Source organism: Cricetulus griseus, chromosome 2, assembly GCF_003668045.3.
Source record: "Cricetulus griseus strain 17A/GY chromosome 2, alternate assembly CriGri-PICRH-1.0, whole genome shotgun sequence".
Taxonomy (NCBI): Eukaryota; Metazoa; Chordata; class Mammalia; order Rodentia; family Cricetidae; genus Cricetulus; species Cricetulus griseus.
The window spans coordinates 96,353,212-96,369,293 of record NC_048595.1 but is presented as its reverse complement, the minus strand read 5'-3'; the positions used below and the strand labels follow the sequence as shown (position 1 = coordinate 96,369,293).

The window sequence follows — 16,082 nt, the reverse complement described above, 5'->3', positions numbered from 1 at the left end:
ATGTGCAATCATCCTCATCGATGACAGAAGCCCTGGCTAGGCTGGAATCTAGGTCTCTCCTCCATATGATACTGAGGAATAATTTGTTTCCTTGTGCCTTCATTTCCTGATCTGATAAATGGGGCTATAGTCATACCTCCATAAAGGACTGCTTGTGGTTTAGTGGATACGTGTGTGTGTGTGTGTGTGTGTGTGTGTGTGTGTGTGTTTGAGTGTGTGTAGGGAGGGAGACAGACAGAGAGAGAGCACAAGCTCCTGGAGCTGTGCTTAGCCAAAGGAAGCAGGCACTCAGCATTAGCTATGATAACTGCTATGCCTTTCCCATTTCACAACCTACTGTAGTCACCTGTCTGCTAAGGGCTACTCTGGGATAAAACATCCAGCCCTGGCCAGCATGGTGATACATACCTTTAATCGCAGCTCTCAAGAGGCAGAGGCAGGAGGATCTCTGAACTTTGAAGCTAGCTTGCCTACACAGTAAGACCCCCGATGCCCAAAATTGAAAGAAAAGAAATCTAGTCCTGAGGCTAGGACACAGACAAGCAGGCAAACATCATATATATAAAATAAAAGAAATAAATCTAAAAACAAAATCAAGGTAGACTTTATATGAAGAAATACACCTGAGACAGATCTATGACCTACACACACAAACACTCCTGAATATGCACACCCTGAGGTCTAAATCCATCTGCCTTCTCTACCACTCTGCCCCTGACATCTGAGTTTTCTGTGCAATGCTTTATGGCTGCTAAACTGTCTCTGCCAGGTTATGGTTCCTTCATGGGCAAAGCCCTTGTTGTGATTCATTTCTGCCCTTCCCAGTCCCCACCAAGCCCAGCACATGCCAGTTGTGACAGCTGTGCTGGGCAAAGGGACTCTGGCACCTCCGTGGAGGCTTACTGCCACCTGCTGGCAGGAATGTTCAACTGTAGGTGGCTGTGAACCTGGTTAAGCCAGATCAAAGAGGCTCCAGCTCCAGCTGTATCCAGGACCCAGAGAAGACAAGCAGGCTCCCACCAACTCCCTGACTCCAGGGAGAGGACAGACACCACTTCTCAGTGGGCAGGCTTATGTTCTAAGGTGTGCCTGGCTAGCAAGAAAGAATGCCAAAGCTAGGGAAGTGGGTGTTAGAAGACCACAGACTCAGAGGCAGGTTCTGAATGAGTTGCTCAGCCCTCCTCTTTGGAAAAGTGGATTTTGTGTTTCAGGCCAGGGCTGAACTCTGGTCTGAGGCTCCAGCTAAATACAAAATACCTTCTGGGCTGTGAACCTTGACACAACAGGCTGCCTCCTGCAGCATGCAAATGAGAACTTGGTGACCTGGTGCCCCAGCCTGGGGCAGGATGGGGGGCCTCTTCTCCGTGGCAGAGGGGTGAGTCTGGGGAATTACACCAACATGCAGGAATTGCAAACTTTGCAAACTCTGTCCTGCTCCTTCCTGACCAACCTCCAAGCAGCGCACACACCTACCGGTCCCTCCCAAAAGCCTGCCAGAGTCAGGAGGCCTGCCTATATTGCTAATACTTCCCAGCCCTTTGCCACCACCTCCTACCCCCTTCCTTGCACTTCCAGCACAATTCTATCTTCATTCCTGCCAAGCAAAGTGCCCAGCCTCTGTCTTGCTCAGCACCCCCTGCCCCACCCCACCCCCATATCACCAGCTCTGAGCAGTTTCCTTGGCTCCCTCTCAAGGACCCACAAAGACCCAAACTTCCTTCCCTCTGCCTACACCTGAGCCCTCCTTCAAAATCTGTGCCTCCCCTACCCGACTGTGGTTAAGGACAGGGCTAGGTGACTTCCCTGGTCCCTAACACCGAGTTCAAAATTTTCCAACGAACAAATAAATGATTGCATAGACAGGATAACAAGGGAAGGGAAGTCTGAGGGGCAGAAAGTGACCAGGGGCTGCTGCACTGGCCTCCACTGCAGGAGACTTAAAAACTCCCACAGGTTTTGGGAACACAAAATAAACTCTAGTGTAATCCCTCACTGAGGATTACATGATACTTTTAGATTCTTATCTCATCTGAGAACCAAGAGACAAACACAGCCTCCCATTTCACAGATAAGAAGGCTTAAGATTAGAGCAGAGAGCAATTAATCTCAATTTGAAAGTGACAGGACCCAAACCTGCCCCAGGAATTTCAAACAACTACAGTTTCTCCAGTCTGCCCAGTTCCTACACAGGAAGCAAAGGGTTGAATTTGAGCAGAAATACTGAATTTGGGGGTGTTTTCTGAACTCTCAGGTAGCCCTAGAGAGCATTCAATTAGGCAGAAAACACAAAATGATCCAACGGAGCCCGAGATAATTTTGCGGATGTTCAATTTCTAATAGGTAATTACTGAAGATGAGGCTGCTGGGGGCTTCTAAGCAGGTGCTGAGACTGCCAATTAATTTCAGCAATTAACACCTGTGCTGTAAGCACTGGCACGTGATCTTGCCACTCAGAGCACCTGGTGGCCACCAATATGAGTTGGGTAAAGACAGAAGTGGATAGAAGGTAAACAGGCCAATGTGATACTAGAAAACCATGCTATGCTGTCCCCAGCTCAGAATCACGACCAGCACCCACTTGCTGGATTCATAGCTCTTGGGCCATCAGTCTAAGTGTGAATCTTACTCTGTCACTCAACTAGCTATGTGGTCAGGGGCAAGTTACTTAACTTCTCTGTAGTTCAATTTCCTATCTGTAAAAGGGGGACAATAATACTCCATACTTCCTAAGGCTTTGGGCGGACTGAAGGAGCGAATCCCTTTAAAGCAGTAAGCACAGTGTCAGGCACAAAATAGGTGCTCAAGAAAGGTCACTGTTAGCAGGACCTCATGAAACAGGCCTAACTAATGCAAGAAGATCAGGCTTGCTTGGACTACAAGGTAAGTTCAAAGACAGCCTGGGCCAGTCAGTGAGACTTTGTTTTAAAAGACGGCTGAGGTTGTAACTCAGTGGTAGCATGCCTGCCAGGTGCAGATCCTAAATTCAAGCCCCACTACTGGGGAGGAGAAAAAAAATGATAATCAATTATTCTGCAAATAGGAACTACTGCTTGTACTAAACTAAGAAACCAATTTCTCCAAATCCTGGTCTGAGGCCTCTATGGTTTGCCTCATTGATGGGTGTTGGGACACACAAGATGATAAACACAAGTCCACTTAGGTAGATACAGCGACTGTCTGGAACACTGTCTGAGGATTCTGAGAGGAGCCCAAAAATGGAGTGTCCAAGCACAGCCTACCCTGACCTCAGGGACCAACTCACAGACCCTGTAGGAAGTCTCCCTACATAAGTCCCTGACCCTGAACCTCTCCTTGGACGAGGCAGCAGACAGCTCAGTGTATCTGGACTCCAGTGCAGTAGTGTCACCTGTGAGGGACAGCACCAGGCCCTGCTGATCAGGCAATTGTGAATTCTAATCCTCTTCTTCCAGGGACACCCTCTACCTTGGTCTTGAGAACAATAAGACATGTATCACAGTAACACTCTCAAAAAAGCACCTGTTGGGGCCAGAGACATAGCTCTGTGGTCATAAGCGCTGGCTGCTCTTCCAGAGAACCCAGGTTCAATTCCTAGCATCCATGCTGCTGACAACTGCCTGTAACTCTAGTTCTAAGGACTATCATGCCCTCCTCTGGCTTCTGAGAGTACCAGGCCTGCACATGTCACACAGATACACATAAAATAGTAGCTTAAAGAAAAACAGCACCTGTGGCAAACTGCAGCACCTGTGGCAAACTGAGGCAGGAAAAGGCAGCCCAAAGCCTCTCAATTAGGAAGTGTCAAAGTTGAAGTGCTTGGACCACAAACCCCAGCTCTTTTCACAATACCAACTGAAGGGCTGGCTCTAACAGGCCCAGACACGGCAAACATGGCACCAACAGGTCTTACACTCCTCCTTTCTCTCTGCCTTGCTAAACCATTAGAACACATCCCTAAAGTTAGCAACCAAGGTCTATTCCTTTATTTGGTCACTTTCTTCTGCCTAAGCAAAACAGCAAGGTCCAGCTATCAAAATCCATTATTTGGCTACACTGACTAACAGGTCCAATCAGAACTTACCAACTCACCCTGGCATAGACTTCCTCCTTCTCTCCTTAAAAACCATTCTTGCAGAAACACCTTTGACCGATCCAGAAGAAGCACCTCCCACCCCTCCCACCCCTCACCTCCACTTGCCCTCTCTGGAGTAACAGTGTCTTTTTTGCCTACATTAAGGAACTGAAATTAATCAGATGATGTAGACCATCCTGAAGAATTTGGTTAGCAGCAAAAAACAGGTGACCAGGGGTTGGTGACACTGGCATAAACCAGTGCCTCAATTCATTGCAAGCAAAGTGCTCAACAAGTCCCCCAGGAATTGCAAGGCCTCTATTCTGGGTGGGGCTCAGAAATACGGTGTATGCCCAGGGCTCTCAAATGTACAAAGTCACTCTGAACCTCTTTCTCATATCCCTTCCTGCCCTCCACCCAGCTCCCCAGACTTCAGGCCTCCCAGTCACAAGCTTTAGAAAGGTAACCCTAGGGACCCCATCTGGAAAGACACCCCAGTGAACCAGGGTTGGGTACAGACAGGGAGGGAGCCAGTTGGAAGTGGATAGGCTTTCCTGGTGTGGTGAGGCCAAACGATAAGGCCACGGCATGGAAGGCTTCCTGGAAGAAGCTACGCTTGAGGGTGGAAGGGCATTGCTGAGGGCAAAAGAGGAAAAGTTCACACTGAGAGTTCTGTAGAGGGTCTCCCTGCTCACACACATCCTGACTAGCTGGATGCTGGAGGCCCATTTTTGCCTTCGAAATCTCAGGCTCTCTCTCATCTGTAAAGTGGAGAAGATGCTCTTGGTACACAGTAAATGCTCATTGTTAGCTTTTTTAGAAGTACAAAGTGATGCCGAGAAGGACTGGATGAAATCTTGGCCTGAGCTCAACAGACCAGAATGGATGTATAGAACAGTCTGGCTGAGAGTGTCATCCTGAGACTGGGAGAGCCACTTTGGACAGGCACAGCCAAGCAGCCATTCCAGAAAGACCTGGAAGCTCTTCAAGGAGGCACAGGCGAGGGCATGCTGGGAGAAGAGGAATATGGTGGGAGACCTCTACAGAGGAGTCTGTGGACAAGGGTGAGGGGATGGAGAGAAGGGTGTGGATTCCAGGGCTACCTCAAGCCAACAGGGGTAGGCAGGTACTAGACAGAGGAAGGCTCACCTGGAGAAAGAATGGGAACTGCCACTAAGGGGAAAGAGAGCTAGAAATAAGATTTTAAGATCACCTCCGTGGCCCTGGCATTCCCCTCGATGCCACCTGCTATGTGCCTGAAAGTCAAGCTCACTCTCAAGACTGTCCCTCTGGGGCTAGAGAGATGGCTCAGTGGTTAAGAGTACCTGCGTGGCACATTGTAACTGTCTGTACCTCAAGTTCAAGGGGATACACTGCCCTCATCTGGCTTACCTCAGGCACCAGGCACCCATAAGGTGCACATACACACAGGCAAACAAACACTCATACACATAAAATAAAAATAAATAAATCTTTAAAAAAAAAAGATCTTCTCTTCTCCTGTACTCTCCAGCTCAGTGCATTTGTAAACCACAGCCAGAAATCTAGAGATGGATTTTGCTGTCTGTCTCCCTCTCTACTGACCCCTTACAAGGGTCAGACAGTCACAAGCATCAACTTCAGTCTGGTCCAGGCCAGTATATCTCTTCCCTGGGCTGCTGCTGCCTTCCTTCCTTCCTTCCTTCCTTCCTTCCTTCCTTCCTTCCTTCCTTCCTTCCTTCCTTCCTGGTTTTTCGAGACAGGGTTTCACTATGGCTTTGGAGCCTATCCTGGCACTCGCTCTGTAGACCAGCCTGGCCTCGAACTCAGAGAGATCCGCCTGCCTCTGCCTCCCGAGTGCTGGGATTAAAGGCATGAGCCACCCACCAAAGCTTGGCTGGCTGCTGCCTTTCCAAGCAGCCTTCCTGACTCTCCGCCCATTCTCACATGTGGTGAATGAGTCCATCCAAAACAAAACTCAGATCCAATCACTCTGCCCTGTTCTACATTGCAGGCATCCTTCTCAGCCCCAATATCTGGTACCTGCTTTCTTCTCTCCAATGGTGGGCTTGTCTCCCATTACTTCCGGCCCCTTCTGGGTCCCAGAATCCTCCTATCATTATGTGTTTGCACTGTGCCCCTCCACTCCCCAGGCATGGTTAACATCCTCGGGTCTACTAAAAACTTCCATTACAAAATGTCCCCGTTTTCCCAACGGGAAAACTACAGTCAGACCTTCCAGATCAAGATTGCAACTTTATCTACTACCCCACTCCTCCAAAGTGGGGACTTACCTGGATGCCAGTTATCTATCCCCCAAAGTCAGGGTGAGCAGACAGGTTCTTAGGAGACCCTTGATGCAAAAGCCGGAATGAATGGACGCCTGGAAGATGCACTCGGCAGCCTCCAGACTGTTCAAAAGCCAAAGTTTCTAACATCCTAATCTTGTGTTTCTGAAACAGCCTTTCTATTTCCAGCATACAGATGACCAAAAAGCAACGCTCCAAACCTGCCTTTCACACTTTCACTAGTCCCGGACCCTCTCCCTCCCGGTCCCCGCTCACCTGGCCGCCTGCATGAGCGCGCTCCAGCCATAGTGGTTGCGGCTGTTGACCGAGGCTCCGCGGCGCAGCAGGAACCGCACGAGTGGCTCGTGGCCACCGGCCGCCGCCAGCTGCAGCGCCGAGTTGCCCGCCTCATCCGAGCAGTCCACCGGTACCGGCGCTCCGGCCTCCGCCGCCCGGGCCGCCTCGGGCCCTGCCTGCTCCCCTCCCGCCTCGGGTCCCACCGCCGGCTCTGCGCCGGGCTCCAGCAGGCGCCGCGCGGTGTCGGTGTCGCCCTGCTCGCAGGCGCGGAGCAGCAGCTGCAGGCCCGGGGCCAGGGCTCCCTCGCCCATCGCCGGCCGCCCGCTCAGCGCTCAGCGCCGCCGCCCGCTCCCTCCCGCGTCCTCGCGCGCCCGCCGCCGTCCGCAGGCCCGCCCCCTGGGGGCGCGCGCGCCGCCGGGCCGCGCCTGCCGGGCACGCGCGCGCAGGGCCCGCCTCCGGGCTTGGAGTGTGGGCCTGTGACTGTTCGGTCCCTTCTCAGTCTTCCTGGCCTGTGCCAATCTGACCTCTGGGCCTAAAGGACCTCGGAATCACCCCTGGACCGCAACCCGCGGCTCCACCGACCCCAGATCACCATGCACCTCACAAGAACTTCCCAAACAGTCGGGGACTGAATCGGAACTATGGGTCCTCTCCTGCCCTGTCGTTTGCTCCAGAAGCCCTGCAATGCTGGGTTCTCTCTGTGCCAGGCTACTAGCGCCTGTCCCTTGTCTTTGACGTGCGGCTCACACAGCAGCAATAAGTAACATGTTACAGAAGGAGATTTTTCAAGCCACACCCCAGACCCACTGAGTCAGAAACTCAGTGTGGGGCCAGCAACTGTTATTTAACAAGCCCTCTGGTATTATGGACACAAAAGTTAGGACTCACTGACTGATCTGCGGGCAGTCCTGGCAGCCACCCTGGGGGTCCAGATGATAATTCCAATCTCCAGAAGAGTGACCCAAGGAGGTCATATGCTGTACGGTCTGCACAGATCTGCAGATGCTGCTGTGGGTGGGACTCGGGCCTTCTGACATCAAGTTCAGCTTCCTTTCCATGCTTAACAAGTATTTATTGGATGCCTGCTAGTGCCAGGCACAGCTCCACATGCTGAAAACATTTAAGAGGCAAGATAGCATCTCTGCCTTCCAGGAGCTGACTCGCCCGTTCCGGCTGTACAGATAGGATGTGGAAATAACTTAGGTGCTGGATGGTAGTGAATGCTGTTGGCACAGTGAGCTGAACATGAATCCAAGCAAACCAGGGTAGAAAGTGCAATATTGTTTTACAATTGAGCCTGCAAAGGAATCACTGCAAATGTAGCATGTGCAAAAACCTGAAGGAAGAAAGTAAGCCATGGTGATATTCGGGGAGACAGCCAGTCAAGCAGAGAGCCAGAAGAAGGCTCTAAGGAGCAGGCCTGCCCAGAAGCACTTCACACTGTACTTGTCATTACATCATGGACACTTCCATACAGTGGGACAACTGGTTTCCATAGATGATTGGCAGTGGTGCCAAAGTCCAGCAAGAAGCCAGGCATTCAGCCAGACATGACTGTTACACACTAAGTCCCACTGACGTATGATGGTAACAGCAAAACCGTTAGGTCTGGGTAGGCATGAGTCACGGGTGCAGATCACAGAGTGGGGGCGGGGCATCAGGGCTGGAAGAAAAGGTGCTTTAGGTAAAGGATGAGGATGAGAAAATATCTTGAAGGTTTTCAGTGCCCTGTTGCAGACTGTGGAGTTTGTTCTTTGAGCAGGAAGCCTTGAGAAGTGTTTGGGTAGAACTAACCACTCATGTACAAATGAACGTCCTGACTCATCCATATTAACCCCAGTTACCACAGTGGGAAGGAGGTGGGAGACAACCACCTTCGGAATTTCTAAGGAAGCCATTATTTCCCTGAACATCTGAATAATTTCACCTCTCTTTTATTTTCTTGTCTTTACTATGTTTTCACTAACTATTGTTTCATTATGAAAGCAATACAAAAGTAAAAGATAAGACTAAGCTCAATGGTATATGCCTATCATCCCAGAACTTGGGTGACAGAGGAAGGAAGATGATGAGTTCAAGGCCAACCTGAGTTACTTAGTGAGATCTTGTCTCCAAAAGCAAACAAATAGGGCCAAGAAACCACTCCATTGGTTAAGTGCCTGCCTCGTAAGTATAAGGACCTGGGTTCGGATCCCAAGCACCCATGTTAAAGCTGGGAGTGGTGGTGGTGGTGGTGGTGGTGGTGGTGTGTGTGTGTGTGTGTGTGTGTGTGTCTGTGTGTGGAGAGAGAGAGAGAGAGAGAGAGAGAGAGAGAGAGAGAGAGAGAGAGAGAGAGAAAGGAACCTCTGGTCTCCATGGGCACATGCACATAAATAAGTACACATGCCAAACAAGCACACAGAATTTTAAAAACAAAAAGTAATAATATTAAGTAAAGGATAATCAACTCCAACAGTACATAAAAGTGAAAGGCAGAAAGTAAAATGCCCTTTCCCGCTTTCCTTGATTTTCCAGGGCTATTCCCCCCAAGTCACCAGTATGCACATTCATTTTCTCATTCCAAAAAGATTTCATGTTGTATTGTTTTACATTACTGTGATCAACATACCTGAGAGAGATGACGCACAGGAAGAAAGAGGTATGGGGGAATCATTTCAGAGGGTCACAGTCCCTCACAGCATGGAAGGTGTGGTTGAGTGGCTCCATCTGTCAAAGCAGGAGTGTGTGGTGGTGCTGTCCAATCATGGTGTGCCAAGAAACAGAATGGGTCGAGCCAGGGGCTAGCCAGTCACCTTCAAAAGCTTCCACTGTGGGCTGGGACGATAGCTCCAGTGGGTCAAGCGCTAGCTGCTCCAACTGCAAGGACCTGAATTTGGATTCCCAGCACCCACAGCTGGGTGTAACAGTGCACACTTTTAATCCCAGAAGGCAGTGCACTCTTGTAATCCAGTAATAGGCGATAGAGACCTGAGTGAGCAGAGAGGCTGGCTGGACAGCAGGTCTATTTAATTGGTGAGCCCCTGCTTCAATGAGAGAGCCTATCTCAGAAACAAAGTGGAAGGAAGGGCTACTGAGATGGCTCAGTAACTAACTGTACCTGCTGCCAAGCCTGATGGATGATCTGAGTTCAGGCTCTGGGACCCACATAGAAATAAAGAACCAACTACTAAAAGTGTCCTCTGGCCTCCACATTTGTACACACACACACACACACACACACACACACACACACACACACACTCCAAATAAATATGTCAGGAATGGTGTTGCTTGCCTTTAATCCCAGTACTAGGGAGTCAGAGACAGGCAGATCTTTATGAGCTTTAGGCTATCATGGTCTGTATATTGAGTTCCAGACCAGCCAAGGCTACATAGTGAGACCCTGTCTTAAAAACAACAATAAAATAGTAATAGTAAATATAATTTAAAATAAACAAAGTAGAAAGCCATGGAGGAAGACATTCAACATTGATCTCTGGCTGCCACACACCCACATATAATATATGCCTGTAATCCCAGCACATGGTACATACACCACACACACACACACACACACACACACACACAGAGAGAGAGAGAGAGAGAGAGAGAGAGAGAGAGAGAGAGAAAGAATGCCAGTCTATAGCTGGATGTGGTGGTGCAAGCCTATAATTTCAGCCCTGGAATGGCAGAAGAAGGAGGAAGGTCAGGAGTTCAAGGTCATCTTTAGCTACATAGAAAGTTTGTGGCCAGCATAAAACAAACAAATAAAAGAATGGGCCCCTTGTGACCTACTTCTTCCAGCTTGGGTTCATCTAAAGGTCCATGGCATCCTTAAATATTGCCACGCACTGAGAAACAATATTCAAAACACACAAGTCTGTGGGGGACATTCCTGATTAAAACCATGAATATGCACATATGTGTAGATATCGGCCAAGAATCTTCCTTTCAGGCAGCAGAAACCAACCCTGGGGTCGCTGAAGCAGAAAGAGAATTTAGTTCAAGATTTTTTTTTCTAGTTCACAGTTCCTAGAAGGGCCCCAAGTTTTAGAGACCTCAAACAAGGATGTCCCAATCATGTCATGGCTATTCCCCGCAAGTCACTAGTATGCACTGGAATGGAGTATGCTCAGGTCCCTTCTGGTGTCACTGGCTTCAGGTTAACAGCCTGCCATGGCAGTGTCTGAGTGATCCATCCTGGGTCACATACTATGCTTGACAAATCAAGGAGGTCAGGAAGGCAAGTCATGGGTTTTCAGCATCTAGGGAGGGAGGAGCCTATGGTCCACAAGGGAGGGGCCACCCAGCATGGCAAAATGTTTCAGAGGCTTTGACATGTTGACTAACAAATGTTCACTGCACTCTATGCCTTCTCTATGCTTTTGCAGGGAGTCTTCCTTGACTGATTCAATCCCTGGGGGTCAGTGGTCCGGCCATGCTAACTGTCTTGACTGGGGTGCTTACTTAATCAAAAGGGGTATCCCTCTCAGAAGGTTGTCAGTTATCACACTGAAGTCACTCTGCCAGTACCTAAAGCCAGACTGCTTGCAAGCAAGGCTGCCACAAAGGGCAGCAGAGCTGTCAGCAGCAAAACCTGCCCCTGCCTTTCTGGTGAGGTTTATTGTGAGCAAGGCTGTCATCATAGTCAATCCAAACCTAACAAGGGTAGCATTTACTGTTTTAAATACATAGGTTTGTATTTATGGCTTTTTTTTTCTTTTGTGGCATTGGGCATTGGCTCCGGGGCCTTGTGCATGCTAGGCAAGCATTCTCTCGCTGAGCTGCGCCAACCCCATATTTATTTTTGTTAATTAATGGCTTTGCTCAATGCAGGCTGTTCTAAATTTTGCCTGGTTTTTGTTTTGTTTTTCCATTTGGCAAATGTCTTAGACACTATCCCATGTAGGTGAATATAGATATAGAATGATTCTTATGATATCAACAATTAGGAAATGTAACATCATTCCATCTTTTTCTTTTTGCTTTATTTTTGTTTTTCTAGACAGGGTTTCTTTGTGTAGCCCTGGTTGTCCTGAAACTTGCTCTGTAGGCCAGGCTGGCCTCAAATTCAGAGAGCTGCCTGCCTCTGCCATTTAATGGTGAGCCACCATGCCTTGCCATTTAGCCTTTCATTGAAAGAGGCACAGCTGGCTTGTTTCTAGTATTCTGCTAATAGATATTAAATGTATATTAATATATTATATGAAATATATAATTACATATAGTTATATACAGATACATAATATATATAAATCTAATTATATTGTAATATACATTATACAATGTAATACATTATAATATATAATTATATGTATTAATTTAATTGTATATGGAACTTTAATTATATTAAATATATAATTATACATTATAATACATACACATATGTTATATATATAGATACATATGTATTATATGTATATGTATAGTAAAGTTGTATTGTCCAGGTGTGGTGAAGTGCACCTGTAATCCCAGCACTCAGGACAAGCTTGGGCTATACAGAGAGACCCTTTTTGAAAAACACCACCAGAAAACCTTGCATTAAGCAATATTTATGGCTGCTGTCAGGGTCCTCACAGGGGACAGATGGCACACTTGGCTGGCATACTGGACAAGTGGCTAAAGAGATGGCTCAGAAATTAAGAGCACTCACTGCTCTTGCAAAGGATGCTGATTTGGTTCCCAGTGCGTTCCGGGCAAGTGATGGGCATTCACAACCACCTACAATTCCAGTTTCAGGGTTTTTGGCACCCTCTACTGGCCACAATGGGCACACGCATACACACAGAAGGTAAATAAATGAATGAATAAATAAACAAGTAAATGTTTTTAAAAGCATGGATCACATTTAAAACAGGTGTAGGATGCCAAAGCTGGCAACCCTCAGAGCAATCACCACCCTAGACCTGAAGGAGGAGGGGTAAGACAGTTAAAAAATTCTGCTAAAGAGCAAAAGCAGGGAACCACCTGATAGAGCTGTGGCGTAGAGGAGAGGGTCCACAGTCCATCACCTTTCAGCAGGAGATTCCTCCAAAGGGTAACAAACACCTCTAGTCTCACAAACAAACTCCTCTGTCTCCTAGTGCCTGTACTTTCTTCAGAACCCAGCGGGAAGCCAGAGTCTAGGACGGGCTAGTGTTGTTCCCCCCCCACACACACACACACTCCTACTCAGCCTCCCAACAGAGGGATGCCTTGCTGCTCAGCATGTGGTCAATGGGGAAGAGCACAGACACCAGCTGGGAGCCTGATAGCTGTACAACATCTTAGGCCCATGCCAGCTCTACTAAACCAGAATCCCATGTCAACACAGTCCCCAGGTAATCAGACACATATTAAAGTTCAAAGGACAAAGGTCAGCATCTCTTAGGCCAGGGTATCTACAGTCTTATTATTTATTTTTTTATGACCTGTTTTTCAGAACTTGTTTTTTCAATTGTTCCCACTATGTTGGAGTCTTCTTAAAAAGAAAAAAAATCAAGTGTTTACATATTTATTCATTTGTTTCACTTCTAGGGAAAATGCTTCCAAAGAATAAGAAAGGCAGAGAGCTGCGGTTGTGGTGCTGAGCAAGCACAGAGAGACAAGGTGCTTCAGCTCACAGCCTAGCTCTGGGGAAACTCAGCCAGGTCTACCAGGAGTCCCAGTTAGCATTCCCACCACATTAATGCCCTGCTGGGAAACTAGAGAACACCATTAAGGCTGAGGAGGTGCAGCAGCTGGAAGCTCTCAGTCTCTGCTCCCCAATAGGCTGGAGTGACTGGCAGTTGTCAACCACTTGACATGGATGCTGGGAACCAAACTCAAGTCCTCCGGAAGAGCAGCAAGTGCTCTCAACCACTGAGCAGCCTCTCCAGCCCCATTTGCCTTAAGTTTCTGGTATGCCTCTTTTGAGAACTTTTGGCTTATTTTTGGTGGCTAAATTCCTAGCTGTGGACTCACAGAATCAAAAGAATAGTAAGACTAATGGTGAAATAAATGCTGCCTAAAAGCTTCCCAAAGCTTACACCAGTCTGTCCACCCCAGGCACACAAGGGCATGCTTAGTTATAGCCTCATCAACAATAGTTACCATAGCAACCTTTTTAAAAAATCACTGCCACTTTGACAGGTGAAAAATTAGGTGCTAGGAAGTTTAATTTGCCTGCATGTTGGGCAAAAAGATTGAGTTTCTCTTCTGTCTTTCTTAAACTGTATCCTTTGGGGAATTGGCTATTCAAATCCTTTGACCCTTTTGATTTCTGTTTGTTCTTCGCATTTCCCTTTTGAGTCACATACTGAGTAAATGTCACCTGAAGAAACCTTTTCTTGATTTGTCATCTGACTGTGTTTCTTTGGAGGCCTTATACGATAATAAACACTTTTTTTTTTGTTTTGTTTTTTTTTAAGAAAGGGTTTCTCTGTGTAACAATCCTGGCTGTCCTGGAACTCTCTTTGTAGACCAGGCTGGCCTCGAACTCACTGAGATCCTATTACCTCTGTCACCCGAGTGCTGGGTTTAAAGGTGCGTGCCACCATGCCTGGCCTTCCATTATTTTCTTTAACGAGTTTTGTGCATCTACTTGTTTTGTGTGGATGGATGGGTGGGCACTTATGCGCCACGGCACATGTGTGGAAGTCAGATGACAGCGTGTAAGAGGGCTCTTTCTTCCACCCGTGTGGGTCTTGGGGTCTTGGGGACAGAGCTTAGGTCCACAGGGCTGACAGTAACTGCAGTTATCCATTGAGCCATTTTGCTGGCTTCTCTTCTACTCTTAATTTCTCTTTCCTTCTCCATCTTCTCTATTTCTGCCTCTATCTCTCTTCCCCATTTCCCTCCTCCTGCTTTCTTTCTTCCCTTCCTTTCCCATGCACTTCACCCCTAGGTTCCCTTTCTCTTTCTTTGCAAGATTACCATTAGGATGCAGAGGAACAATGGGAAAAGTCAAGCCCAGCACTTTACAGCCCACACTGAGAGCCAATAACCATCTGCTTCTTTCTGTCAGTTATCTGGGCTCCAACCCCTGCCCAACCCCCCAAGCCTCTGGGAAGAAGCATTCTAATTTGGCAGTCAATCCAAGTCCTTACCAATTATAATCATTGTCTGTTTTCTAATCTAACCGCAGATCTTAACTGTCTGGAGACAAGCCCAAAGGTGGGGCTCCAGGCTAGCCTATAGCACCAGGCCTTCCTGCACAGTAAAGCCTTGGTACCTGGAGGCAGGAGGGGGGCGCTGAGCACTGGGTGGAACTACCTGTGAGTTGTCCTTTGCAGGGTTCACCTAAGCCCTATACCCTCCTTGATTCTGGGGAGACATCCTCCTCAGGCTTTCTCCCAGAGCCTGCAAGTTGTTGGAGACCATCTTCTCACCCTGTGTCTGAAACTGAACCAGTTAGGTGCTTTCGGGACTGTCTGTCTTGTGATCCCCATGAAAATAGTTGATAAAAAGCTTTGGGCCAATTCCTTGTTGATTTATGACACAGAAAGTCACAAATCAAAACACTTTCAAATACACTGGTGTGTACATCAGTTAGGTGTTTTACAGTACAGTGGGAAAACCACAGCTGTAGGCCTCAGATGCTATGTGATGACATTCTTAGCTTTTGGATTTGTGGAAACAGGGGGTCTTTGTACATACTCCAAAAGGATTTATCTAACATTGGAAAGGATTTTAGGTCACATACAAAAATGGGGAATAAATGGATATTTAGGAGACTAAGACAGCCCAAGATAATTTGGCTTTGCACCTGCATCATTCCAGCTGTCTATAATCACTGAAGTTCTTCAGTCAGCTGCAGAGAACAGTCAGTCAATGGCAGTGCAGCTTCTTTCCAGGAACTTCAGTTAACAGTCTTGTAACAAAGCTTTGTGAGCCTGTGAATTAGACAGACTCTCGGGTAGGCAAACAGATAGGGAGAGGGACCGTGACTAGGTAGTAAAGGTGGAAACTTTCCAAGATTCTCACCCTCTTGATTTGAGACAAAAGCCTGGAAGCTTAAAACAAAGGCCTTGTAGGTGTTCATCTCCCACAGCCAGGCCCCCTGTTGATGGATACACACAACAAGTTCAAAACCTGCTCAGGACTGGTTCTGAGCCAGTCAACCATCCTAGCTTTCTTCAAACTGACCAAAACTAAATTGGTGAAGAAAAAAGTCTTCAGAGGCTTTCAAACCTCCAGCTCTTGAGAAACAACTGGAGTTTTCGGCTTTCAGAGTCCCAGCTCTGCTTCACAGAGGGTCTTTTACTCTGAGTGCCTGCTACATATGTGCCTTTCCTGGCCCCTAATAAACTACTTTCTTCCACCATTGATATTCATTCTCTCTCTCTCTCTCTCTCTCTCTCTCTCTCTCTCTCTCTCTCTCTCTCTCTGTGTGTGTGTGTGTGTGTGTGTGTGTGTGTATGTGTGTGGTGTGTGTACACATGCTGCCTCCCTCTAAGGAGGATTTGGGAGGTCAGAATTGGACATAGGGAAGATAAGAGTGTTATGCCCAGATCAAGGAACCCCCAAAA

General features: G+C 47.7%; 1 protein-coding gene across 2 annotated transcripts in view; it reads right to left on the bottom strand.

The window, feature by feature from the left end:
* Nucleotides 1-6,973, bottom strand: part of Anks6 (ankyrin repeat and sterile alpha motif domain containing 6) — a 43,967-nt gene extending 36,994 nt beyond the window's left edge. For both annotated transcript variants that reach the window (XM_027403134.2, XM_035439883.1), the window contains exon 1: nucleotides 6,595-6,973. In XM_027403134.2, coding sequence (XP_027258935.1) covers nucleotides 6,595-6,926 — 332 coding nt within the window. In that variant the 5' untranslated portion in view covers nucleotides 6,927-6,973. The remainder of the gene's footprint in view (nucleotides 1-6,594) is intronic.
* Nucleotides 6,974-16,082: the final 9,109 nt, after the last annotated feature.